We start from the raw sequence: 24075 nt of genomic DNA, 5'->3' as shown, positions 1-24075 counted from the left end.
ATGGCGAATTGCCGATTGAAATGAGAATATAAATGAGACCCAACCGACTATGATCGGTGTGTATAATTAGAACAGAGAAAAAAAAAGATAGAAAATAAGAACTCGCATCTCCATCATTCGTTGTTTGGGATTTTGTATGATTCGCTGATAAGGTATGATACATACGCCGTGTCCATATCGGCATTGATGCAAATTATAAAAGCAATTCCTCCTCTTCATATGGTAGTATGATAATGCCTTTTCTATACCATAATGATAAGTCTTTCGCCTAGCCATATATCCATCTATTAATGATAGACAAGTGGCTAGGCAGAAAGATAAAAGAGTAAATAACCTACCACCCCGACTTCCCACCACTGCCACCCTCCTCATTATTCTTCTTCGACGAGAATCCCCTCGTCGGTTTCGACTGCGCAGCTTCATGTTTCCGTAATTCCTCCGGAACCCTCGAAATGGGCGACTTGATGAGCATTTGCTTGAGATCGTACCTATATCACCATTAGTATCATCCCCAACACAAAGAGAATAAGGAAAAGAAAGGAAACGGGGGGAATGAACATACATAACATCGGCATCCTCATTACCCAAGAACGTAATAGCAACACCACTCTTGCCCGCACGACCCGTTCGACCAATACGATGGGTATAGCTCTCAATACTCGTGGCCATATTAAAGTTCACGACGAGACTAACATCCGGCACATCGATACCACGACCCGCCAGATCCGTCGCGACGAGGACATCTGTACTTCCATTCCGAACGGATGCGAGGGCAGCTTCACGCTGGTCTTGGGTTTTACTACCGTGTAATGTAACGGAGGAGAATCCCCACTGTTTGATTTCGCGCGCGATAGCATCGCAGTTTCGCTTGATGTTGACGAAGACGATGATCGGGGCGCGGAATTCGCCGGATGATAAGATGTCCCCGAGACGTTTCTTGCGCTTGTCTTCGCCGGCGATCATTTCCACGCGCTGCTCCACGGTGTCGACGGCTTCGCCGGCGGAGCCGATGGTCACGATGGCGGGGCGGCGGAGGTATTTTCGCGCGATGCGTTCGACGGCTGTGGGCATGGTCGCGGTGTACATCATTGTCTGGCGGTAGCGGTGGTGGTCTTGGTTGATGTGGCGGGACATGGCGAGGGGGTTTTCGGCGTCTTCCGAGTCCGGTTTTTCGTTGGAGACTGGGAGGGCGTCGAGGATTTTGTTGACGGGTTCTTCGAAGCCTAGGTCGATCATGCGGTCGGCTTCGTCCATGATTACGTAGCAGCATTGGCTGAGGACGAGCATGCGGCGTTCGATGCAGTCGACGAGACGGCCGGGGGTGGCGATGATGATTTCGGCGCCGTCGCGGAGACTGTAGGCTTGTTCTTCGAGGGAGTGACCTCCGACGATACTGACGACGTTGAAGCCCAGAGGGCCGGTGAATTTTTTGGCTTCGATTTCGATTTGTTGCGCCAGTTCGCGGGTCGGTGCGAGCACGATGGCGTAGGGGCCGTCGGCTTTGCGCCATTCGAATTCGTCGATGCGCGGGAGTTCGGCGATGTAGCAGAGGAGGGGGAGGAGGAAGGCGGCGGTTTTACCGGAACCGGTGACGGCGACACCGATTAGGTCGCGGTTTTGCATGGCGATGGGGATGGCGGCGCGTTGGATGGGCGTGGGTTCTTTGTAGCCGACGCGGGAGATGAGTTCCATGAGGCGCTTGGGGAGGTTGGATTCTTCCCAGGAGCGCATGGGGTTGGGGACGCTGCCGCCCTTGGTGCTGATGTTGAAGTCTTCCTTGAAGATACGCCAGTCGCGCTCGCGCATGTGTTCGAGCTTCTTCTCGCTCCAGTGCTTGTCGAGCTGGTTGCGCGTGCTTTCTTCTCGGCGGCGGCGCTCCATCTCGAGGATTTCTCTGGCGCGGATGCTGCCTGCTTCGCGGTCACGGTATTCTAGGGCGCGGGCGTATTTGTGGGCGACGGATTCTGCGACGTCGTCGCCGAAGCCGGCCAGACGGCCACGGCCGAAGAAGTTGGTCTCGTGTCGGTGCTGGTATAGAGGGTTGTAATCGCCACTGGTGTCTTCTTCGGCGTTCCATTCGAAGTTAAATTTCCGGTCTGTTGTCCTCTTGCGCTTCTTCTTGGCGGAGAAGTTGGAGGTCTGATCGGCACCCATATATCGTTGCTTCACGAGGGCTGCTTGCGCTGCGGCCTCGTCTTCGTCCACGAACCGGCTGTCGCCCTTTCCGCTTGTCAGACCGAAGGACATGGATTTGGGAGGTGGTGGCGGCGCGAGGTCGTAGTTCTTGTTATGGGACTGTGAATGGCGCATGGCTGCCGGGGCAGTTGGAGCAGAGTCTGAGTTGCGCATGGCTCGAGGGCCAGTGGGGATGGATCTAGCATCGCCGTTGGGGCCCTCGGAGCTGATCGAGGGCGAGTGCGTAGCACTTCTGTCGACGCCATTAGACGCCTCGGATTTTAGTCTGCGGGTTGCTGCGACTTCCTGTGCCCGTTTCTCTAGTGCGAGCTTCTCACGTTCCTTCTTGGAGAGGAATTTCGGCTGTAGAAAGAAAGGTGGGATGTTAGCTGTCTGAGCTTGTAGGGAAATCTTGGAGCTATGTCGTACCTTCGCAGCAGCAGCATCCGCCTCTCGCTTCTTCCGTACGAGTTCCTCCACACTCAGCGGTGTAGGGGCAGGCCGTTTTGTGCCCCATCCGACCTTCTTCTTCTTGGGCTCAGTCTCCGGCGGCGGCGCAGGTGGAAGATCTTCCGGCGGTGGAGGAGGTGCGGACGTGTCTGGCGGCGGCGGAGGGAGGCCGGAATCCTCTGGAGGAGGTGGCGGGGGAGTAGGAGGGCGTTCGATGGGCTCCGGAGGAGGCATGGGAGGGTGCGCCTCCGACGAACCGTTGGTCATGATACCATCCATGGCGACTGCAGAGGATGAAGCATGAGATGAACTGCAGCTCGGCGCAGAACTACTTGGTTTGTCTCCCGCGGCCTGGCCACTTTCTACGGTGGGGAACAGCAGCCATGTGCGCAGTAGGCGATCACGTGAACGCAGATAAGGATAAGGCTTACTACCCTATATTGTTTGAACACTACAGCACAGCATGTCTCTTCTATTGAGGTAACTGGAATCACATGCATGGAATGAAAGCTACCTACGCATTAGAATACACGGGGACAGTGTCCAAACTCATAAGGTCCACCCAACCGTAACCCATCATATCGGGAAGAGCAGTCGAGAACCGGCTCTGCACGTTGCAGATGCCGCCTCGCCTTTCGCTCAACACGCCATCGCTGAAAGCTGCACACACATCAGAAGAGAAATTATTGTTCTACATATCAGCAAGCCTTTCACAAGCTATGAGCGGGAAAGAGTACCATCCTCTTTGTGAGGAGTCAGATTGGGGTTGGGCGTTTCCGCACCAACCGAATTCAGCAGCTTTCTTTACTTCCCATCAGACTTACATGCCACCGTTGACCGGTGTCTGCTGATAGTAGGCGTAGGGGTTAGCTTGCGGGGGTGTTGGGACCACAACTTCCGCCACAGGCGTCGCCGACGGAACCGGCTGAGCTGGGGGCAGCTGTACCACTTCCGCGGCCTTCATCTTCGACACGGACGCCGGACCGTGCACTTCACGGTCCAGGGTCATGTACTCCTTTGCAGCATCCTTGGTGCCACGTTCAAGGAGGTAGACCATGTAGATCTGAACCAGCTCCCGCACCACGTCGGCCGGGAGGGTACTCTTGGACCGAATGTCCTCGATGACCTGCTTGATGCGCTCATACTGGACATTCTCAGTGGACGCGCTCGTGGGCTGATCGAGCTCGAAGTTCAGGTAGCTGGTCCAGAAGGGTCGGCTGTCCATGTAGTACTGCTGGTTCTTCTGGAAGACCTGACGGGCGTCCTCGGGAGAGCCCTTGATCTTCCACAATAGGCGAGCCCATTCCGCAACCAGTGCCGCCTTCGTAGCCAAGTCTGACTGTGGCGAATCCAACTGGCTCTTGTACACTTCGATGGCAGCCTCGAGTCCGCCGTGACGGCGAGACATGTTGGCCAGAGACACTATCGTTTCGACGTGGTTGGGCAGGTTGATGAGGATGGCGTCGTGGATCTCCTTGGCAACATCCACACGACCACTCATCTCTTCGAAGTAGGCATACTGGAGACGGGTGGCTGGGTTGGCGATTGGCACGTACAAGCAGCTGGCACGCTGGTAGATGTTGCGCACTTCTTCTTCCTTGCCAGGCTGGCCGGCCATCCACCTGGCGTAACGTTGCCAGAACTCGTCGTAGTGAGCGCATGTCACCAAGCACCTCTCGTACAAGAACTGGGTGCGCACATAGGAGCCCTCGGACTCTTCGAAATCGAGGTACTTCTTCCAGTTGTTCAGCTGGCCCTCATCGAGTTCGGTGACGTGGAAGTACGGGCGCTTGATTTCCGACTCGTATGTCCAACGTTTCGTGGTCTCGGTTTGGGTCTTAGAGAAGATCTCCAAGTGATAGCTGTCTACGCGTAACCGCAGATCCCGCTCAACCTCTGCCTCAGCCTTCGCGCCAGGGGCGACATGTCCGGCAGCAGCATCAAGCTCTGCGCGGAACTGGGTCAAAGTCTCCGGAGACGCCAACTCCACCACAGGGCGGGTCTGAGCCAACTGCCTGTACCTCTCGAAATACCGAGCGTACTGATGCATGGGGATGTGAATCACCCGGCCCAGGATAGCAAATATCTTATCGAAAGCCTCCAGGCGCTCCTCGAACTCGATGTACTTGTCCCAGAAAGGGTGGGCCAGGAAGTCCAGTCCAACGCTGGCTGCGCCGCGCTCGAAGAGCCTGCACACAAACGAACGTTAGTAACAAAACGGGTACACCACCATCAGAACAGCGCTGGGGAGATGGGGGTATGGGAGGGGAAAGAAGGGGAGTGACAAGGATAGCAAACATGAGCGTCAGATTCCCAATGAGTGCGAGCCCAAACAATTGAACGACTAGGATGGTCAAACTGTGGATGAAACTTATGTTCCCCCGTCTGCTTCGAGCGCAGAATAGGTGCCACCCGGACACAAGTCCTGGTGTTTAGTGTCCGTGCAGGGGAGGTGCTTGGCTTGAAATCAACTGTAAATGTTTCTTCAAAGGGGGTAGAGAGAGAGAGCAAACAGCCTGGAGAAGCCATGGGTGAGAAGTAAACTCCAGTAGAGTCCGGGTAAGGTGAAATCTCACCCGTCAGCGAGGGGGACTGGTGCAAATGAACATTTGCATCACGCGGGTCCGGCATTCACAACCATGTCCGTGCTGCGTTTGTAACGGTTACGTGGGGGAAGGGAAAGGAAAGCAGCTCTACTATACTTACTCTCGAATCACATCAGCGTCATGGGAGGTCTCTGCCTTGAAGGAGCAGTAGTTGGTCCACAGGTCGACCGAGGGCGAGATGCTAGCGACACCGCGTTCATACACCTATGAAAGCATCAGCAATTCCGGTTGACTTCATCCAACCCTAAGTCAGGTGTATGCATACCATGTCCGCAGCCTCGGTGCCGGTGATGGAAAACTCCAGGTCGGCATATTTCTTCCAGTAACCGAACAACAGCGGGAATTTGGCCAAGAAGCGGTCGTAAACATTGCGCACGGTGGTGATGGCTTGGGGGTTGGAGTTGCGGTTGATTCCGCCCTCGAGCGCTTCGCCAGCGCGAACCAGTTTCTCCCAGGTTTCGAAGTTATCCGGGTCATCGAGCTGTACGACAACGATGATGTTAGCACATGTGATGCAGCATTCCCCGCCGATCGAGATGTTAAATAGGATCGCATCATACCAACTCAGTCTCGAGCTTCTTCAACTCTGCATTCTCCTCCTCGGAACCTCCATAGTTGTAGTCCGCCATGATGGCAGTTGATGTGGTCGGGGTCAAAAGAGTAGTGACGAGGATCGTCCGCGACAAGGGGTGAGAAAGGACGGGACGCTGTTAGGAAAGGAAACGGATCGGGAGCAATCCAGCGACCAAGATAAAAGGAAGAGCGGAGATATAAGGCGACCAGAGAGGTAGGGAGAAAGAAAGCGCGCGAAAGAAGGAGGAGAGAGAAAGCGAGGAAGACGGAGAGAGGAGGAGGATCAAGCACCAGCCACAAGTTCTACTAGTTAGTTTAGCAGCAACAGTAGCAGCAGTAACCAGTTAGTTCACCCGGTTTACAGTAAAGTTACTTTCCTTTCTCTTTGCTCTTTTCTTTTTCGCCGAGTTCCCGAGCCTCATCCCAAAACGGTTTAGCGCCGTTACTGCAATTCTCAACGCGGACAATCCAAAGAATCACCACCAGCTCGAGTTATCCGGAGAGAAAAGAAGCCCCCATCCATCCCACCTCCCCCTTCCTCACCAATTTACAGGAGAGGCAATCGGGAAACAACAGCTAAAAATGGCCACCACACAATCCAGCAGCTTGGTATCCAAGCTCCCCATCCGCCTCCGCAACTTCTTCGCGCGCTATCCTCCGCAAATCTATTCCGCAGCCGTAGCACCACGCCCCGAAGCCCCCGAAACTGGTGCCCCCGTCAACGTCAACGTCGAGGATCTTCCCTCTCCTTACACGCCCAACCGTGATGCCAAGGGTTTCAAGCGTCCCGATCCTAAGGCATTCTCTCCCTCCAAGGCCATCCTGCACTCCGACTCCAAGCACCCCAACCCGTTCTTGCCGCGCAAGAACTTCCGCACCGGCAAGTGGTTCGGACCCCGGATTGGACTGCGTCGACAGGCGGAGCTGGTGAAGTTGGCGATCAAGTACAACGTTGAGGCTTTGTTGCCGCCTGGCCGCAAGTCGACGGAGTTCAAGGAGACGAGACGTGCGGAGCGTGGTTTGGCTATCAAGGGTACTGGTATCGGACAGAAGGTCAAGGGTCACAAGTGGGAGAGGACGATGGAGGCTCGTCTGGAGGACAGACGCAAGGCTATGATGGAGATGCCGGAGATGATCCGTTTGTGGAAGCAGGTTAGTTTCCCATTCCCTTTCTCTAACCCCCTCAATTGTTAGGATGAAGAACGGTGCACTAACTCGATATTACTTCACTTTACAGAGAGGTCACGGTCGTGGCTGGAAGTCGTGGCCCAAGCGGTAAAGGCTTACGCTTCTGGATGTATTATCTTCTGTTTTTCGCCTCGGGTGGAATGGATCCGAGGCTTGCATAATGTCGCATCTGTCCTATTTTATACATCTCACCGAGCCGGAACCATCTATTCGTCTATCCAGCTCGGGGAGAGTTTCGATTGAATCATTGTTGTCGGGGTTCGGCACGGGAGTTTTTCCTCTTATGTATTTATTGTACAAATAGCTTGTTTCTCAAAATCATGCACATTGAATGTCTGCGTGAATGGAAATGGTATCAATAGAATGTTGAACGCAAACAAACCATTCAAAGGAGGTTTCCACCTTGTTTACAATGTCACACATGCTATAACTAGTAATGTTCCAATTTGATACATGCTTCCAATGCAATGCAATGCTTATCCACAACCTATATGTAAATCATAACTCATCATTCATGGCCCATAGTAAGACGGAGTAACCACATCTCCCACCATTACTGTCCTTGACTTGGTGTCATTCCCATCACCAGACGAAATCGCTAAATGTCGCCCAAAGTAAATCTTATTTCCACTCTTCCTCGTTTTCGCCAACGTCGAATATGGTTCCTCACCACGCACACCAGTAAGCTGATCAATACAGACCATCTGGCACCGCTGACAAGATCCAAGGACGTTGAACTGAAGATTTTCGGGCCCAATGTGCAAACTCTCCCAATGGTCTTCGATATACGGTCGTCCTGCACTTACCGGCTGTGGAAAATCCTCTGCAACGACGATGTTGGCACGAAATACATCGGCAGCTACAGCTTTCTTGCGGCCAGTACTGTTGGTGGTTGTAGGACTGCCCTTGATGGTCTCGTTAAGACGATTCACGGATGAGCGGGAGATGAGCAGGATTGGACTCTCGTTTGACAAGAGGATTGGATTTCGTTCTGCCTCAGGGGTCGGGGTATCTTGGGGGAATGCACCTGGCATAGCTTGTCCAAGTGGTGATCTCCTGCTGCCAGCACCACGTCTGGGTTCGGCAAGTCGGGTGGAGGATTGAGGTGGGAATCTCGCGAGCGTACAGGGTACACCAAGGAAGTCAGAGAAGAAGACGGACACTATGGGAGATGAATATGCTTGAACAATAACCTGGTCTCCGCAGACAGTAGAAGGTTTCGAGCTATTCTGGCATAAGGAGGTAGTCGTGAGGTTGCTATTCTCGCGATCCAGAGGAATCTCGAGCGTTTTCTGGCTTGGGGAATGTATAGATCCACAGGTGACGCGCAATAAGCCTTGGCCGAGATCGATAAATGGTCTTATAAGAGCCATGCGAGGATATCTCTTCTGATTGAGAGCTGTACCTGTGCCTTGGTGAATCAGGCACCATTCGCGATCCCAGGCCAGGCCTTCTCGGCGGATTTCCCAGCGCTTGCCGTCGGGTACTTTGAATGCACCACAACTCTTAATGGGATACACGGACAGACTCTCGACATGGAAACCGGACCGGTGAGAAAGGTTGGCTTCCGGTGGTGGCAGCAACGCGCACATAGTCGGGCTTTTCTCGACGTAAAATTCCTCGATAAAAGCCATGAAAGTGTCAATATCGGCCATGTTGCTCATCGCACCGAGGCTTGCTCTCAGAATCCCAGTAGGTCGTCCGTCCATGATATCATGGTCATCGCCACAACGCATGCCTGCTCCAAAATGTCGAAGCATGTCTGCTCCGGTCCAGTTAAGGCTGGCCGCTGTGCCTCCCGGATTGCATAGCGTTCCAGACCTGATTTGTATGTTCCTGACGCTGGCCAGTTTCTCCACTTCGGATTTACCAATCCAGGCACCTTGACTGCTTCGCAGATTGAATGCCAAGATTGGACCCTGCGAGGAAGGATCGGTATAGTCAGTGTGTGATGGCTTGTACACATGGCAAGCTCTCTCCCCGTTATGATGTCTCAAGGAAATCATGCGATCATATAAGCGCTTCGCTAGGAAGCGGGTGTGCGAAGAAATATGATCCATAGATCCAAAAAGGCGCTCGTGCGTATCAAATGCAGAGCCCAATGCGATTATATTATGGAACGGAAGCGTCCCGTCTTCCAGTCGTTCATGAATCGAAGATTGCTTCTTCGCATGCCAGTTTGTCCCCTGTGTTAAAACCATATCTACAGTTCCCCCACCAAAGAACTTCCGCTTGTCAAAGATGTGGCCAGCACTCTTGCGAACAATCAATGCACCGAGGTCGGGGAAACCGAAAATCTTGTAGAAGCTGAGAACGGCAAAGTCGGGTGCGGCGGAAGCATCACTCAGATCGAGGGGGGCTGTCGACACAAGCGATGCGACATCAAGAAGCGTATAAGTGTCCTTTGCCGACTCCCGTATCCTCCCGCACCAGTCACGAGGAAATCGCCGGCCGTTCATATTCGACTGTGCAGGGTATGCAAACAGTCGAGGACCTTGCACAGGTTCTATACTCAGTTGAGAAATCCAGCTCTCAACCTCTGCGTCCGCCACGAAGCACCTGCTCCCAGTGCTTGCAAGCTCTCGCGCCCCGACCAGGCTCGTATGCGATTCCACATGGTATCCATACCAGAACCCTTGGGGCGTTGAGTCGCGGAGAGAATCGACTACCAATTTAGTTGCGGCCGTAGCGTTCGCCACAAATACAAGATCAAACTCCTCCGGATCAGCATTGAAGAAACGAAGGGCCCGTAGACGGATATCATCCACGCGTTGAGTCGATAGCTGTGAAGGTGCGGACATGGAATGGGGATTCCCGTAGAGGTTCGACGTAAGGTCTCGGGAGAACGATTCAATCAGGGATTTCGCGTAAAGCGTGGTACCTGCATGGTCAAGATATGTGGTGTCTAATTTCGAGATTAGATAAATGAGCTTCCATTCATCTATTGTTCAGTGCATAGAAGCAACCCAGCACGCGACCTACCTTTGAGCAAGGGATATTCACGTTCCCGGATGACGTCCACATCATCCGGGTACTGGCACTTGCCCCTGTCTGTCATCCTGGTGATCCGTTCCAGACGACATTAATTGCAAGTTAATGGTAAATTATGGTTGTGGTGTGGTGAAGGTCGAGTGTCGCATTGCTGGCAGGGGTCGAGAGTGAGGTGGCGACCGCTGATTCACTGCATATGGAATGCTCCCTGAACCACAGATGGATATGTCAAGTCCGCTAAATACACGAGCATCCAATAACTCCTGACCTAAGTAGGAATAGAGTTGTCAATCACTGTGCAAGTAGGCTAAAATATATACCGTGTAGCGGTGGAGGTATGAATAGAAATAAAGAGTAGAAGTACTAACTTAGTCTCTTTGCCGATAAGGCTAATCGATCGGAGCTTACCGATGACGAACTTTGCCGACGGCTAGCCGCGGACCATCTTCAACGCTGAAACTTGGAGTCTCTGCTGGCAACGAGAGAGCAGAATATGATTGAATTGGGGAGTAGCATTCGGGTCAAGGATGCGTGGCATACATAAATCTTCTGGAAAGAACAGCTACCTGCAAAACAGCCTGAGCGTGTTCAGCCCGACCAGCACGTCGAAGCTTCCCCACTTTTGCGCTGCTTATCGAGAGCGGGGAGCGGCCGGGTCCGAAGATCAGTGGGATTCACTTTCTGCAGTAATGGCTCTGTTCAAAAGTGGTGGTGGGAGGGATCCATTACTATTTTGTATGTAAAGGATATCAACCTGTGTTTGTAATAGGCTATCTCTTCAGGCTAACATAGCTTACAATATCACAACTTCACGTTAACGGCCACAGGATCATGTAGGGGTCCACCTAACGAGCAAGTAGTAGTTCTTGCGTAAACATAGCTCACATATCTTATAAATCTTGCCACATAAATGAAAATAGCTAGGACAATAACATTGTCAGAAAGCATCAAATGCCGTACAAGATGGACAAGGAACTTTGTCAAATAAAAACATTATCATCCTATATGGAGCAATAACAATCACAGATCATCAAAGGTTGATTGCTAAGACTCATGCTGCCGGTATGCCTTCCCTCGTTACTTCGTTTATTTCAATGTTTTTTTTTTTTTTTTTCCGTCGTTCGTTTCGCGTTATCCATTCCAATCATTAATCCGTATCATCCCATCATATCTGGTGCTTGCCATGCAAATTGTTTTATACCACATACTGCTGCCGCCGACCCGAGCTGCTGTGGCGCCGGTGACCACGTCGACTGCTGTGACTCCTGCGACGGACAGTGGTCTCCTTGACAACAACCTCCGGACGCTTGTAAATAGCGAGAGCAAGAATAGCCGTCCAGAGGAAGAAGACAACTTCGATGATTCCCAGTGCAAAGCTGGCCTTCAGCATCGCGCATGTCTTGTCAATGTGGAAGGACAGCGGGTTATCGGTTCTGTAGCCGTAGTATCCGAAGGGGCCCAAGGAAATGTACACCGAACCACCATCCCAATGAGAGCAACTGGCCCCTGCAATAAAACGCAGCTCGTAGACGCCCGCAATGAAAGCACCGAAGAAGAGGAGATCGATGAAAGCGACAAACATGGCGGAGCGCTTGGTGGTCGAAAAGCGGATCAGGGTATCGAGGCACCAGAAAGCTGCAATGACGCTGACGATGAAGAGAACGAGAATGTAGGCAGGGGTAATTTGGTTCGCATTGAGGTAGCCATTGACGAAGTATGCCTAGATCGGTGCTGTTAGACATGGCCGTCCGGGGATTGGGTTAGGGTTGGAATGCACATACCATCATTCCGATGATCGGAATCAGGAAGACAAGCTCCAGAATGCGGTTGCAGATGAAGAATATACTGCCAATCATTTTGTCGGATATGCGCAGGTTGCGAATGGACCTTCTCGGAGTGTAATTGAAATACTAGGATCAGATGCTCAGAAGCGTGAATAAGAGTAGGAGTCTGGGCTGGAGGTGGCGGCAACTACAACGTCATCACACGCGACCACATTAACCGACGAGACGATATTTTCACGACACGATCTAGCTGTGTTCGTTGCACCGAGTGAAGCACCCTGTCAGAGAGATTCTGTGGTTGCGCCGGACAACGTATAGAGGAGAAATGGTTAGGTGCCGATCAGATGCAGCCCAACTCAAAGGCACGAGCCCAGCCGTTACGTGCTAGAGAAAGCAAGGTACAGGTGATGCATCCAGCCCAAGGCAGTATGGAGATGAGATGCAGAAGAGAAAAGAAAGAGGAACCGGACGGGGATGAATATGCGAGTCGGAGAAAGACAGAGGAGGCTGGGCGATTCAGGCGGCGGGGTGGCTGGGATCCCAGCGTGAAAACAAGGTTCTATTGCCGACCTTGAAACAGCGAGTATCAATAGGTGTTTCAACAGTTAATTTATGACTCGGGTCGAGTCACCTCAGGTTCGACAATTCTACGCCAATCGGTACAAAGGGTATACAATTCTTTTTTTCAACATACAATTGTTGGTGATTATTGTTCGGTGTTTACCGCCGTCCTTGCCTTTGGGAGGGCCGTTGCCATAGCTGAGCCGTGGGTGGGGCTGACCGGCCCACGAGGTGCTCGAGCCACGGTTGAGCGCCGGTCTAGCCCTCAGGAACGCTTTCTGCCTCTTGTGTGGCAGCGTCCCAGATTGACCAAGAAAGTATCCAGGACTATTTATATCTGATGCAAGGAGGGTGAGATGGAGAGCGGTTGCGGTCTCTCCTCGTCCCCACTGTAGTAATATGGTCGACTTTCGCCCTCTCGGTACCAAACCAGATCCACTATCCCAATCTCTAAATGCGACCATGTCTATTAAATGGCAAAGAATACACCCATAACCAATCAACAAAAACTGGGGTTTTAGACTTCCCGATACGGCATATCTGTTAGGTCCCGCCCTATGTCCGCATGAGTCGGGAGCGCGCCCGAGGTTTCGTGGGTACTGGTGGTTCCAAGTACAACCTGTGGGGTCTGGGAGTGGTACGCCGTATCAACATCGAGTCGCGCCGTTGGTCCGTTCAACGCTGGGTTCTGCGTCCGGGCATAGCCAGGTTGCATCTCATATCCACCAGCAACATCCTCACTGGAGGATGACCAGTTGTCGTCTTCATCACGTCTTGAGTAGCCGTACATGTTCGTAGTGTACGGATTAGATTCCGGTAGGTACAAGGGCCTACCAGCATCACTTCCGGTCGTCTTCGACTGAGGAGCTTCGTTCAATCGCTCTTCCTCCGGGTTCCTTAGAGCGGCAGTGCTCCCATCAGCAGCCACCAGGCGGACAGTCTCGGCAGGCCCCACGGGATCCCTGCCCCACGTCCGGATGGGATAGGCGCGTCCTTTCTTCCAGGGCTCGTTGAGGGAAGGGAAGTATTGACGGTACGAGATGCAGGCACAGATAATGCCTAGGAGCGATCCGGTGATGACGTCGAATGGATGATGCCTTGCATCCATAATACGGCTCACCGCAACAAGCGTTGCTGCAAGAGACGGTATCATGACCAAGAGTGTCTTCCAGGCCTCGCCGCGGTTGTCCATTATGTGCAGCTTGCCACTAAGCCAAAGCGTGAGATAGAATAACCCGGCAAACGACGCTGTAAACATTATATTAGTTCTCAATGCGCGTTTGTGACAACTCAGGTGGATCTCTCACAGCTACTATGTCCTATAACGACGAATTAGCATATGAAACGAATCCAGTATCTTTAAAGTGCTGTCCAACCTGAAGGCCATGACCGGAAGCCGTCTTTGATGAGCGCATGTTCACCGGTACAGATAGTGGAATTCGACAGTCCGGGTATCGCGTCCTGACTACCCGCTCGGGGCTGGCACCGATCAATGAAGTCAGGCCTAGGCTTTCCACAAGCATTTTTCAGCACCTGCGTGATGACAAAGGCCAGCCCTTGTGAGAGCAAGAGCCCCAGAATGCCGCAGTTGAGCTCCCATAGCCGATCTTTCCATCTATATGGACCGGTGAATTTGCGCTTCCCCGAGACTGGATGCTGCGTCTTGTGGTGCGAGAAAAGCCCGTCGATGAATAGCGTATAGACGATAATGATGACGAGGGGTGCCAGGCCAGAGATACAGAGGGCTTCCTGAATGGTTATCCGCTCGTGGACTGCATATGGGTACTGAATTGAAATATTTCGTAAGGAGAAGTGCTGATGATATGGTTCAATGGAGTCAAGGACGTAAAAGCCTCCAATGCACGCACTATTGCAGCAATGATTAGCAAATACCGCCGATGATCCGCCAACAGGTAGAACTAACATTAGGATAACATAGTCAAAGATATATCTGCGATGAGCGACACATGTTAGCAATGAGTAGCATTTCTTCCCCTTAAAATAGAATTGAATCCTCACGATAAGATGACTCGCTGCTTCAGGCGCCGCTTAGAGAAAGGCAGCTTTTCGGGTAGACGGTCCATCGGATCAGGATCCACTTGGTTTAAGACACAATGCAATAAGTGAGGGGCTCAATTCTCCTTGTCCACAGCTCGGATATATAAAATCTGGCCAATGTTCAGTGCATTTATTTTCCTTGAAAAAGAGCAGCCTAATGCGACCGGTGTGCGCGTGAGATTGGGAGCACGTGAGGGAGTCTGTCGACAGCTGAAGTGTCAACTGAGATCTGCCCAGCGGCGAAAGGCCAGCAATAAAAGAATTCGGAGAAGGCTGAGTCCCTGATTTGTGACTTGCCAATGAGAATGAGACGGAGACAAAGCATGGGGCTGTGGGCGACTAAATATGGGGGAAGTCTGAATACTCGTTGCCTGCAGCTCTTTGGCCGACCCACTCGCCCAGAGTACATCGGCTCGACCACGGCTCGGTCAACCGCTGGCTGCCTCGTCTCAATGGAAGACCCCGGTATGGGCCATTAAACCTTTTGGTCGTATAGCATGACCGGAAGGGAAGGATGGATAGCGGTAGATACCATCATAGGTGCAAGATGCCCTTGACTACCGAGTAGCTGGACCGGGAATGCAATTAGGCACGGAGTGTCATTGACAGATGACGGACCGTGTTAAGTGAACAGACCCTGCTTGATCGACACTCGGGCGGTTAACTTTGGCTCGGTATGGCCGCTGTTATGATACAAAAATATCAGGGGTGGATCTCTTGGACAGCGTGTAACGCTCTTTCTGTCATTTTCACATCGTATGCTTATGTAATGTATGGATGTCGATCCTATTGCCAATGAGTTGAATTGAATAGCAGTCCCAACTTTTAGTCCTTGCGGGTTATAGCACGCCAGAATGGGGAGTTTGGGTGATCTTCGCTGAGAACCCATTTACATTAGCCCTGTTAGGTTAGTATTACAGTGGTTCAACTGATATTATTCGGCTAACTGCCTGAGCCTGTCATGACTGCTAGATATAAATCTACACGACACCATCATCTGTACACCAACATATTCTGATTAGCTATCAACAACAATTAAAATCCAGCTATATGGCACTATAAGTATTATTTCTTTTCTACACAATGACTGTTGAGTGGGGACTGCCCTGAATTGTCACACCACACTACAATTGGCGCAAATTACCCTCACTGCGGCGTCTACCACCCGAACTACACAAAATACCCTTCATCCTCCACATCCATCCCAGACAGTTCTTCTGGAGACCCCTTTGTTGCCGCGCAGACAATCGGCTGTGCCCCCTCCTCAGCATACTTGGCACCACGGCGTCCCCCAAAGTCCTTTCGATAATAACCCGGGCAAACCACGATTGAGAGAATGTTCTCCTTCTGCAGGCTCACCGCATCCACCGCATTGATCATGTTGAGGGCGGGTTTACTGCTTCAGTAGGCTGGCAGCTCTCAGATCTTAGCACTACACTCCGAGGTAGGCGAGTAGGCTATCCCAATCTGCCCGAGGCCGCTGGTCACATTGACGATGCGCCGATCAGGATACTTGGAAGCACGGAGAAGAAGTATGAAGGCATCTGTTACAACAGTCACCCCGAAGACGTTGGTCTCTAAAAACTGCGCGGTAGGTCTCACGCAGAGTGGCGTTGGAATCAGATGATCAATTGATGCCGTCCTTATTGACAAAAACGTCGAGTGAACCGAACCGTTCCTGAATGAAGGCGGCGGCAGGCTTGATGGATTCGTCGATGTTGAGGTCTAGTATCACTGGTGTCAAGTCGTTGGAGGCACTGCCTAGTTTCTCAATAGCGTCCTGGGCTGTCTTTTGCGTCCGAGCGCCAATGAGGTGGCGGTATTTGCCGGTGCTGGCAAGCTGTTTGGCTGTGGCATACCCTAAACCCCGGTTGGCACCGGTGATCAAGATCAATGGCTTCATGAGAGTCAAGGCGAAGAGTGTGTAATGAAGAATGTATAACGAGATTTGCGGACTCCGGTGATCTGAAGACGAGGTACTAGAATAGGAGCAAGCCATCAATTGACTGCAATTATATCTACCCGAAGGCCTGGATTTAATCGGAGTTAAGATGTACCCAACACCTGGACTAAACCGGACTTTATTATGACTGACATTAGAGATACTTCTTCGCAGGTCATCATGAAGAACATATTATCAAATCGATAAAAAGAATGACACTTCATCTGGGCTTCTAACCCCTAATGTCGAGTTAGCAAACTGGTTCATTACCTTCCCTCTCTTCCATACAGTCAGCAATACACCATTTCCAGCCACCAAAGTATACTGCTGCTAACCCTTGGTCCATGGACAGCCTTTTGTTCTTCGTGGAGCAACACCCATAAGCTGGTACTGCCTACACAGTGTCGCAATGTAAACAGTAAGCATGCAGGCTCAATTGCCCACCAGCATCGTTCCATCGGTTTTGGAATATCGCCTGCTGCTGATGGATGGAAAAATTGATAACATTCATCCTCACCCATAGATGGGACATACTTCTTGTCTAGCTCGAGTCCAAGCCTGCATCGTTGACTGGAATGGAACAATCTTGATGTTAAGCTCCATTGGGTTCAAGTCTTCGTCAGGGTGTGTCCTATGATGCTGAAAAATATATTGCCGCACGACGGTGATTCTTATAAGTAACGAAGATATGGGAAAAGCTTCATAAAATTGACATCGTCCGTTCATTGCTGGTCGGCTAAGGGATATTCTCAGTAGTCTCCGTCGACGGCAGAGTGTCTATCAGTTGCTAGCCATATTAACCGCGGATTATTGTCTTTATGAAAGGGGACATCCTGACCCCTTGTGCGAATACTATCAGCATCAGCCTTGAGTTATCTCATACCCAATTGAAGATGGTGGGTGTGATTATTTGTCCAATTGTTTGTCTCGCTGCAAGTGCTCTTGAGATGCAGCAGCAAGACATGTTGATAGTATGGGCATACGAGAGTATACTCCGGTTGCCCCCGGTGATTTTGTTCGTATGGTGGAGAGATGCAGGGATTTGAATCCTTGAAGCGGTAAGTCTTCCATACAGCACCGCCTTCTTAATTTACCATGGTGAAGCCTTGAATAGCAACACTGAATAGCTAGTTATAACTATGAAGTATTAATAATCATATAAACAGTAGAAAATAAAGGATTCAGATTCCTGCACCTCTCCACCATATTAACAAAATTACCGGGGTCAACCGGAGTATGCACCAGACCATGGAATGAACCACCTCTGGGTGTTGTCCAGATTGTGGTGAGCTCCGTTCCTGCTAGCAGATCCAATCGTTGTTTGTGCCGACCTACTCCGTAGCGCTGCGTACTAGATAAATGTTAGAATCCTGGTGGGGTTTACGTGTACATCGCCCTATTGTTGGGCGCCAACTCATACATGAAGCACTAGGAACAACTCGGAAAAACGGAGAATTGCTAGTCTCTCAGCTCTTAGATCTAGAGCTGAGAAAAAGCAAATATTCTTTGTTGGCTTAAAGATGCTTGCTCATCCCCCGACCGGCGCTTTTCGCTCGAGTAAACACGCATAGAACCCCGCGCACCATGGGTTGTCCCAAGCTACGAAATCCCTTTCGAAAGAGGCGCCCCAAACAACAGCCTCGGGAGGAAACCACGAATCTATCAAACATTCCACCACAAATATCGTTTAATGCTCTTTCTGGTACCTGTTCGACGCTGGAGCCAGTAGCTCAACCGAAACCTAAAGCAGATGCCTTGCCAGCAGAGGATAAACAGGTTCAATTGAGCTCTGATACCATCCTGCCTCACCTCAACAGGAAAACTGAGAAACGGAATCTCTGGCAAGAGGCATACAACACGTTGGATGAGAAGCAGCGCCAGAATATAAAGCCGTTGAAGAAAAATGACCAGAACGGCGACAATCACGATGACAATGCAACCCCTGTACGCAAAACACTAGATGATGTAATTCGAGCCGTCAAAGCACAATACGAAATAAGAATGTCGAAAAGAGGAGACTCACGACTTCGGGATGCTGCAAACAAAATCTTGACAGCCACATTGAGCTGCAAGGATATTATCAGTGCAATCGTGGCATTCGACCCCACTGCCCACGCGTCAAGTGCCTGGACAGTCGTTTCTCTGGGATTGACGGTATGTTTGACATCATTGTCTAATCACAGTTCACTTGCCTAACATAGTGTTGGTAGATGACACAGAATTATCGTGATCAACAAATGGCTTGGTTTCAATCATCTGCCATCTTGACTGACATCCTAGCTCGGTATGCCGTTATAGAGAAGCTTTACCGCGACGAGAGCTCCGAGGTGAATGACAGAATTGAGGATGCCATCTTAAGGGTCTATATCGCTGTTCTGAAATATACGGCAGAGGCAATGACCATCTATCGCTCAAATACAGGAAAGCGATTGATGCGTAGTGTGGTGGCCCTGGCAAACCTGCCCCTGACAGAAATTCAGTCCTCGATCGACACAGAGGAAACGCACCTAGGAAAGTGGTTGCAAATGTTCCAAGAAATGCAGCGCAAAGAGGAGGCCAATAATATACTTCTTGGAGTTGATCGAATTCTTGACGGTATCCGAGGTATTGACCAGAAACTCGATCTCGCCAAGCTGCCGATAGCTGAAGGGGCTCACTTCAATTCGCACATGGATGAGGACCAGGTTGAATGCCTGGAGAATACCCGAGTTGAGCTTCTTGATGATATCACGGACTGGGTAGATGATCCCAAGGGAAAGACCATCTTTTGGTTGAGGGGGGTAGCTGGAACTGGAAAATCAACAATTTCCCGATCAGTGGCGCGAAAGCTGCACGAGAGAGACCTGCTAGGAGCAAGCTTCTTTTACAAAAGGGGTGAAGGTGATCGCGGGAAAGCTTCGCGGTTCATCACCACTATCGTTAAGCAATTAATGATTGCTCTCCCCCACCTGAGGAAAGAGATTGCGGCAGCCATGGAGGATGACTTAATAGTTTCCACATCACTGAAAGACCAATTTGACCATCTGTTGTTGAAGCCACTTTTGAGCGTAAAACTAAGCAATGGGCAGCGCCTACCGCTTGTCATTGTGGTCGATGCCCTGGATGAGTGTGAGGAGCGAAGCATTGAGACGATCATTCGACTTCTTCCTCGGGTGCAAGAATCGAAAACGATACAATTGAAGGTCTTCATCACCAGCCGACCCGAACACCCAATTTTTGAGGGCTTTGAGCAGATAGAAGGTGAACACAAAGATGTCGTTCTCCATGAGATTGAACGTCGTACAATCAAGCACGATATGGCTCTATTCTTTGAGGACCGTTTATCGAAAATCAGAAAGAACAAGAATCTTGAAGATGAATGGCCTGGAGAAACCGAGACACAAGCTCTGATCGACATGGCAATACCGCTTTTCATCTTCGCTGAAACTGTCTGTCGCTTATTAGGGGACTACCGATGGGATCCAGACGACAGCTTGAAAGACATATTGAAACGTCGATACAACAACTCTAATCTGGATAGAACTTACTTGCCTGTTCTAGACAAACTCCTCGAAGGACAGGATCGACGAGCTCAGAATGAATTGGTTAAGCAATTCCGACAGGTTGTTGGGACAATCGTTGCTCTCGAAAGCCCACTTTCCATTGCTTCACTTTCAAAGCTGATAAATATGAAAGAGAGCCTAATTCGCACCAGACTAGACTCACTTCATTCAGTCCTGAGCATTCCAAAGGACAACAACAGACCAGTCAGAATGTTCCATCTTTCTTTCCGTGAATTCCGACTTCATCCAGAGACAAAAGAGAAAACAAAATTATCAGTGGACGGGCAGTCAACACATCGCGATTTGGCTCATAAGTGCATTGCAGTCATGATGGATCCCCAACATGGACTTCGACAGGACATCTGTGACCTGCGAAAACATGGAACCTCTAGAGATGATATTACCACGGAGCAGATTGAAGGATGTTTTCCAGCAGAACTTCGCTACTCTACCCGATATTGGGTTCGTCATCTTCACCAGGGAGCTTGGATTCTTTCTGATCACGACGAAATACATGAATTTCTCAAAAAGAATTTTCTTCACTGGCTGGAAGCAATGAGTATCTTAGGACATCTACCAGAAACAATAGGCAGTGTCAATATGTTACTCTCGATTGTACAGGTACGCGTCATTCTCTCTATTAGCGAGCCGAACTTACTGAATGTTCACAATATACAGACGTCACACTCAGATCGAATATCAAAATTTCTTTACGATGCAAAGCGATTAACTCTAAAGAATATCCATATCGCCAAAGAATATCCGCTGCAGCTGTATTCCTCCGCATTGCTGTTCGCACCAGAAAAATGTACGATCAAAAAAACGTTTCTCCACTATGTCTCACCATATTTCTCTCGACTATCCAGAGTGCCTGAGTATTGGGGTGCTGAATTACAAACAATCGAGGTTGGATATCAGTATTTAAGATGCTTGGAGTTTTCTCCTGATGGAGAGTTGCTCCTCACATCTACTAATAAACTAAGCCTGTGGGAAGCCAGTACTGGTGACTTACGGCATACGCTTGAGGAATCGACTAACCTCGAGTTTGGACTATGCGCATTTTCACCAGATGGAAAGTTAGTGGCTGGGACAAATTGGGACAGCAGCACAATACGATTGTGGGACTCTCTTGCTGGTACTTTAAGACATACCCTGAAAGGCGAACATGGTACTATTGCGATAGGGTTTTTAAACAATGAGCAGTTGGTCTCGATATCTTTTGACAGAGAATTGTCAACATGGAACACCATATCCGGAGAGTTACAGCAAAGTGTACGCTTGGAGTATGAATATGAAGAAGAAGAAGAAGAAGAAGAAGAAGAAGAAGAAGAAGAGTTTTTCTCTGAAGAAGAAGAAGAGTACTACGACATACACTCAAGAGCCATGGCAGAGATGTTTTATCATTAGCCTTCTCACCAGATGGACGGTTTCTAGCCTCAGCGCATATGAAGAGCATATTGGTGCTTTGGGATATATGTAAAGGAACCGAGCTTAATACTCTACAGTGCCATGCTAATGATTGCTGTATCAATTCTGTGGATTTCTCTCATAATGGGAGATCGCTGGCTTTGTATTGTGAGCAAGGGCTGACCATCTGGGATATATGCCATAGCCCCATATTATCCACCTTTGCTAGCCGCAAAACGGTCATTGGGCTAGTCAAGTTCTCACCAGACAACAAGCTTGTGGCTTCCTCAACTTTGGGCCAGGTGACTCTCTGGGATACCACTCGTTGTGAAGTTCAGCATGCTCCACAGGGGCATACAAAGCCAGTAACCACAGTACAGTTTTCGCAAACTGGAGCGGTTCTCGCTAGTAGTTCCAGGGATAGCATCGTGAGGCTCTGGGACATTTCCACGGGCACAGTGCAACGCGTACTACAAGGCCACTCAGATGCAGCTTCGGGGGTCTCTATCTCCCCAAAGGGTCACCTTGTAGCCGTGTCCTCAAAGGACGGACTCATCGAGATATGGGACGTATCAAATGGGACCTTGCAGCATAACTTATCGTCGAACTGTTCTAAAATCACGAACCGCATGTTGTTCTCACCGGATGAAAGCTTGCTTTTGGTTATTTGGGATTCCAGAATGTTCTTATGGGATGCGGTTACGGGCACATGCAAGTGGACCGTGGAGCCGAAGAGACCGGATCCGCCCATGTCTGATGTGACAGATTCCTCGGACAGTTCAACATCCTTCGGATATGTTGAAACAGTAGCTTTCTCACCATCTGGAAATTTTCTGGCCGCCGGCTTTTGGCGTAAGCACACGGTGAGGCTGTGGAACATTGGGACAGGCATGGCGGAACATGTTTTTACAGACTGCTCTACAGATCAAATACAATTCTCACCTGATGGCAAGCTATTGGCGGCAGGATCTGTTAGCACCGGAGTTAAAGTGTGGAGAGTTTCCGACGGCGGTTTGCGGCAGACCTTGGAAAAAGAGGACGAGCCGTCATGGTTCAGGTATGCCACGAAGAGCGACGGATATTCGTGGCTTTTCGACACCAACGTGAATGAATACAGGATTCATCCAAAGTCCCAGGGCAACATCATATCGGTGACTGTGAATTGGATAGGCATCGGAAAAGATAGGTTCTTATGGATTCCACCTGAATATCGGGGAAATCGGTACGCAAGAGAAGTTATTGAGAATACGGTTATTTTGGGACTTGAAACAGGTGATGTGATTTTTATGGGTATTTGCCCCGAGAAGGTTAGGGAGGCTTGGAGCTAACTACCTCACTCTACATTCATTCATGCCTGTGATTTTGTGTTCTGCTTTCTTTGTCGTTTGCCATTTGAGAAGATTTTCGCTTCTTATATATGTATAGAAATCGTCAATTCAATTGAATTCAAGCAGTTATCTCACTAGCATCTTTATTCACATATTACACTTATAAGACATCTTTATATTCGCGAATGGTTCCAATGTCTACGTAGATTAGCCCTCATTACCCTAGTCGCATGGATTGTCTGCACCAATGGATCGACTCGCGAAATATGAAATTCTTTCAGAATGAAGAATTTCCTCGGAACGTATACAAAGGATCCTAAAGACTGTACCAAACACAATATATGAGAATTAGATGAACCGGTCAAGTTGCCAAATGCTTCTTTCCCACTTGTAATATTTTTAGCATAGATGGCGGCTAACGATATGATAACCCATCAACTTAACAAGGCTATCTCCTCCCTCGTCCAGGCGTCGATTGGCCACAACATAGCAAGGATTACAATCCATCCAAAAAAGCGGCGCAGCATCATGCAGCTACAGCGGGCTATGCTTCTCGCACCCCGCACTTGAGAATAGAGATCGACTTAATATATGAGCTTCCCTTTTCCACATATCCAAGTATTCAACAACCCCATCAACCCACAGAGAACGCTTCTACCACCATGGCCACCACACTCTGGGACCCAGACCGCATCCTTCAAATCACCAAAGGCCCTCACGATCAAGGCATGTTCTGTCTTGGTCGCGCGCGCTCCAGATACGATAGTCGCTGTCGCTGGGACATCCCCTATTCAGACTACCAGATTATCCGGAAATCGTTAAGCCAGCTGGCTAGGAAACTGCCACACGAGATATCAGACGACGAGCTGAAAGAAATAGCTGAGCGGGGATTATGTGATTATCATTGTGGCCAGGTGCACGAGGTCGTGTCCGGATGGCATGATACCCTTGCCAGTCTTCAGAATTTGTACTCGCCGTATAAAGACCCCGGGGAGACGCGCGATACAGTATTTGACGCACTTCAAGCCACGGTCAAGAGATCTGGCGATTTGCTCCCACCAGAGGAGGATAGCTCGGCGGAGGACCTCTCGGTATATTTTGGGGGCCATATGCGCGAGCCCTCGGAGCTGGTAGAGGCGAGGAAGCAGCGGGATTTGCAGACTACGCGTGAGAAGAATTTGGAAAATTGTTTGGCTCTGCTGAAAGAACGTTTGGCTCTGTGCGAAGAGAATGATCGTCTGAGGGAACAAAACTGTGCAAATCTTCAAGAACTGCTGGGAGAAGTCAAGGCCGAATTGTCCGATGTACAAGGCAATAACAGCATACTCACATGTACCATTAGTGATCTGCAGGGTGCGTGCGATCTCAAGATGAGACAGTTAACCGAGATGACGGCTGAATTGTCAAATGTGCGAGGCAACAATAGCAGTCTCATAGACGCCAATGAAGAGATGCGCAAAGAGGTCGATG

The 24075-nt window shown here is 50.1% G+C and overlaps 8 protein-coding genes across 8 annotated transcripts in view; 3 read left to right on the top strand and 5 right to left on the bottom strand.

Moving 5' to 3' along the window:
- Nucleotides 1-28: 28 nt before the first annotated feature.
- On the bottom strand, nucleotides 29-6159 carry prp28 (mRNA splicing protein PRP28). The gene is made up of 8 exons (XM_025657057.1): nucleotides 5792-6159; nucleotides 5497-5712; nucleotides 5332-5435; nucleotides 3450-4814; nucleotides 3175-3278; nucleotides 2605-2909; nucleotides 563-2538; nucleotides 29-488 (listed from the first exon to the last, which is right to left on the bottom strand). Exons 1-8 carry the CDS (start codon nucleotides 5858-5860, stop codon nucleotides 335-337), a joined length of 4293 nt encoding a protein of 1430 aa, XP_025515091.1. The 5' UTR covers nucleotides 5861-6159; the 3' UTR covers nucleotides 29-334.
- Nucleotides 6160-6301: 142 nt separating this feature from the next.
- BO85DRAFT_449893 (mitochondrial 54S ribosomal protein mL59) lies at nucleotides 6302-7446 on the top strand. The gene is made up of 2 exons (XM_025660263.1): nucleotides 6302-6956; nucleotides 7042-7446. The coding sequence occupies exons 1-2, from the start codon at nucleotides 6387-6389 to the stop codon at nucleotides 7081-7083; spliced, it is 612 nt and encodes a 203-aa protein (XP_025515090.1). The 5' UTR covers nucleotides 6302-6386; the 3' UTR covers nucleotides 7084-7446.
- Nucleotides 7252-10230, bottom strand: hxB (putative molybdenum cofactor sulfurase protein (HxB)). Its single transcript, XM_025655469.1, has 2 exons — nucleotides 9975-10230; nucleotides 7252-9897 (listed from the first exon to the last, which is right to left on the bottom strand). Exons 1-2 carry the CDS (start codon nucleotides 10048-10050, stop codon nucleotides 7505-7507), a joined length of 2469 nt encoding a protein of 822 aa, XP_025515089.1. The 5' UTR covers nucleotides 10051-10230; the 3' UTR covers nucleotides 7252-7504.
- A 948-nt stretch (nucleotides 10231-11178) lies between these two features.
- BO85DRAFT_459902 (uncharacterized protein) lies at nucleotides 11179-11839 on the bottom strand (the record flags this gene model as incomplete). Its single annotated transcript, XM_025661683.1, has 2 exons — nucleotides 11179-11703; nucleotides 11765-11839. The coding sequence occupies 2 exons, from the start codon at nucleotides 11837-11839 to the stop codon at nucleotides 11179-11181; spliced, it is 600 nt and encodes a 199-aa protein (XP_025515088.1).
- A 754-nt stretch (nucleotides 11840-12593) lies between these two features.
- BO85DRAFT_34523 (phosphatase PAP2 family protein) lies at nucleotides 12594-14548 on the bottom strand. The gene is made up of 5 exons (XM_025655468.1): nucleotides 14348-14548; nucleotides 14253-14279; nucleotides 13705-14195; nucleotides 13636-13647; nucleotides 12594-13576 (listed from the first exon to the last, which is right to left on the bottom strand). Exons 1-5 carry the CDS (start codon nucleotides 14410-14412, stop codon nucleotides 12846-12848), a joined length of 1326 nt encoding a protein of 441 aa, XP_025515087.1. The 5' UTR covers nucleotides 14413-14548; the 3' UTR covers nucleotides 12594-12845.
- A 1257-nt stretch (nucleotides 14549-15805) lies between these two features.
- BO85DRAFT_488653 (NAD(P)-binding protein) lies at nucleotides 15806-16289 on the bottom strand (the record flags this gene model as incomplete). Its single annotated transcript, XM_025663548.1, has 2 exons — nucleotides 15806-15970; nucleotides 16044-16289. 2 exons carry the CDS (start codon nucleotides 16287-16289, stop codon nucleotides 15806-15808), a joined length of 411 nt encoding a protein of 136 aa, XP_025515086.1.
- A 1446-nt stretch (nucleotides 16290-17735) lies between these two features.
- On the top strand, nucleotides 17736-22605 carry BO85DRAFT_469230 (WD40 repeat-like protein; the record flags this gene model as incomplete). Its single annotated transcript, XM_025662319.1, has 4 exons — nucleotides 17736-18482; nucleotides 18539-20491; nucleotides 20549-21153; nucleotides 21228-22605. Exons 1-4 carry the CDS (start codon nucleotides 17913-17915, stop codon nucleotides 22603-22605), a joined length of 4506 nt encoding a protein of 1501 aa, XP_025515085.1. The 5' UTR covers nucleotides 17736-17912.
- A 567-nt stretch (nucleotides 22606-23172) lies between these two features.
- Nucleotides 23173-24075, top strand: part of BO85DRAFT_449886 (uncharacterized protein) — a 1723-nt gene continuing 820 nt past the window's right edge. Inside the window, exon 1 of the mRNA XM_025660262.1 lies at nucleotides 23173-24068. Within this exon, the coding sequence (XP_025515084.1) occupies nucleotides 23268-24068 (801 nt within the window). The 5' untranslated portion in view covers nucleotides 23173-23267. The remainder of the gene's footprint in view (nucleotides 24069-24075) is intronic.

Source organism: Aspergillus piperis, assembly GCF_003184755.1.
Source record: "Aspergillus piperis CBS 112811 unplaced genomic scaffold BO85scaffold_10, whole genome shotgun sequence".
NCBI classification, from domain to species: Eukaryota; Fungi; Ascomycota; class Eurotiomycetes; order Eurotiales; family Aspergillaceae; genus Aspergillus; species Aspergillus piperis.
Note: the sequence above shows the minus strand (reverse complement) of the source record. Positions and strands in the feature narration are given on the sequence as shown.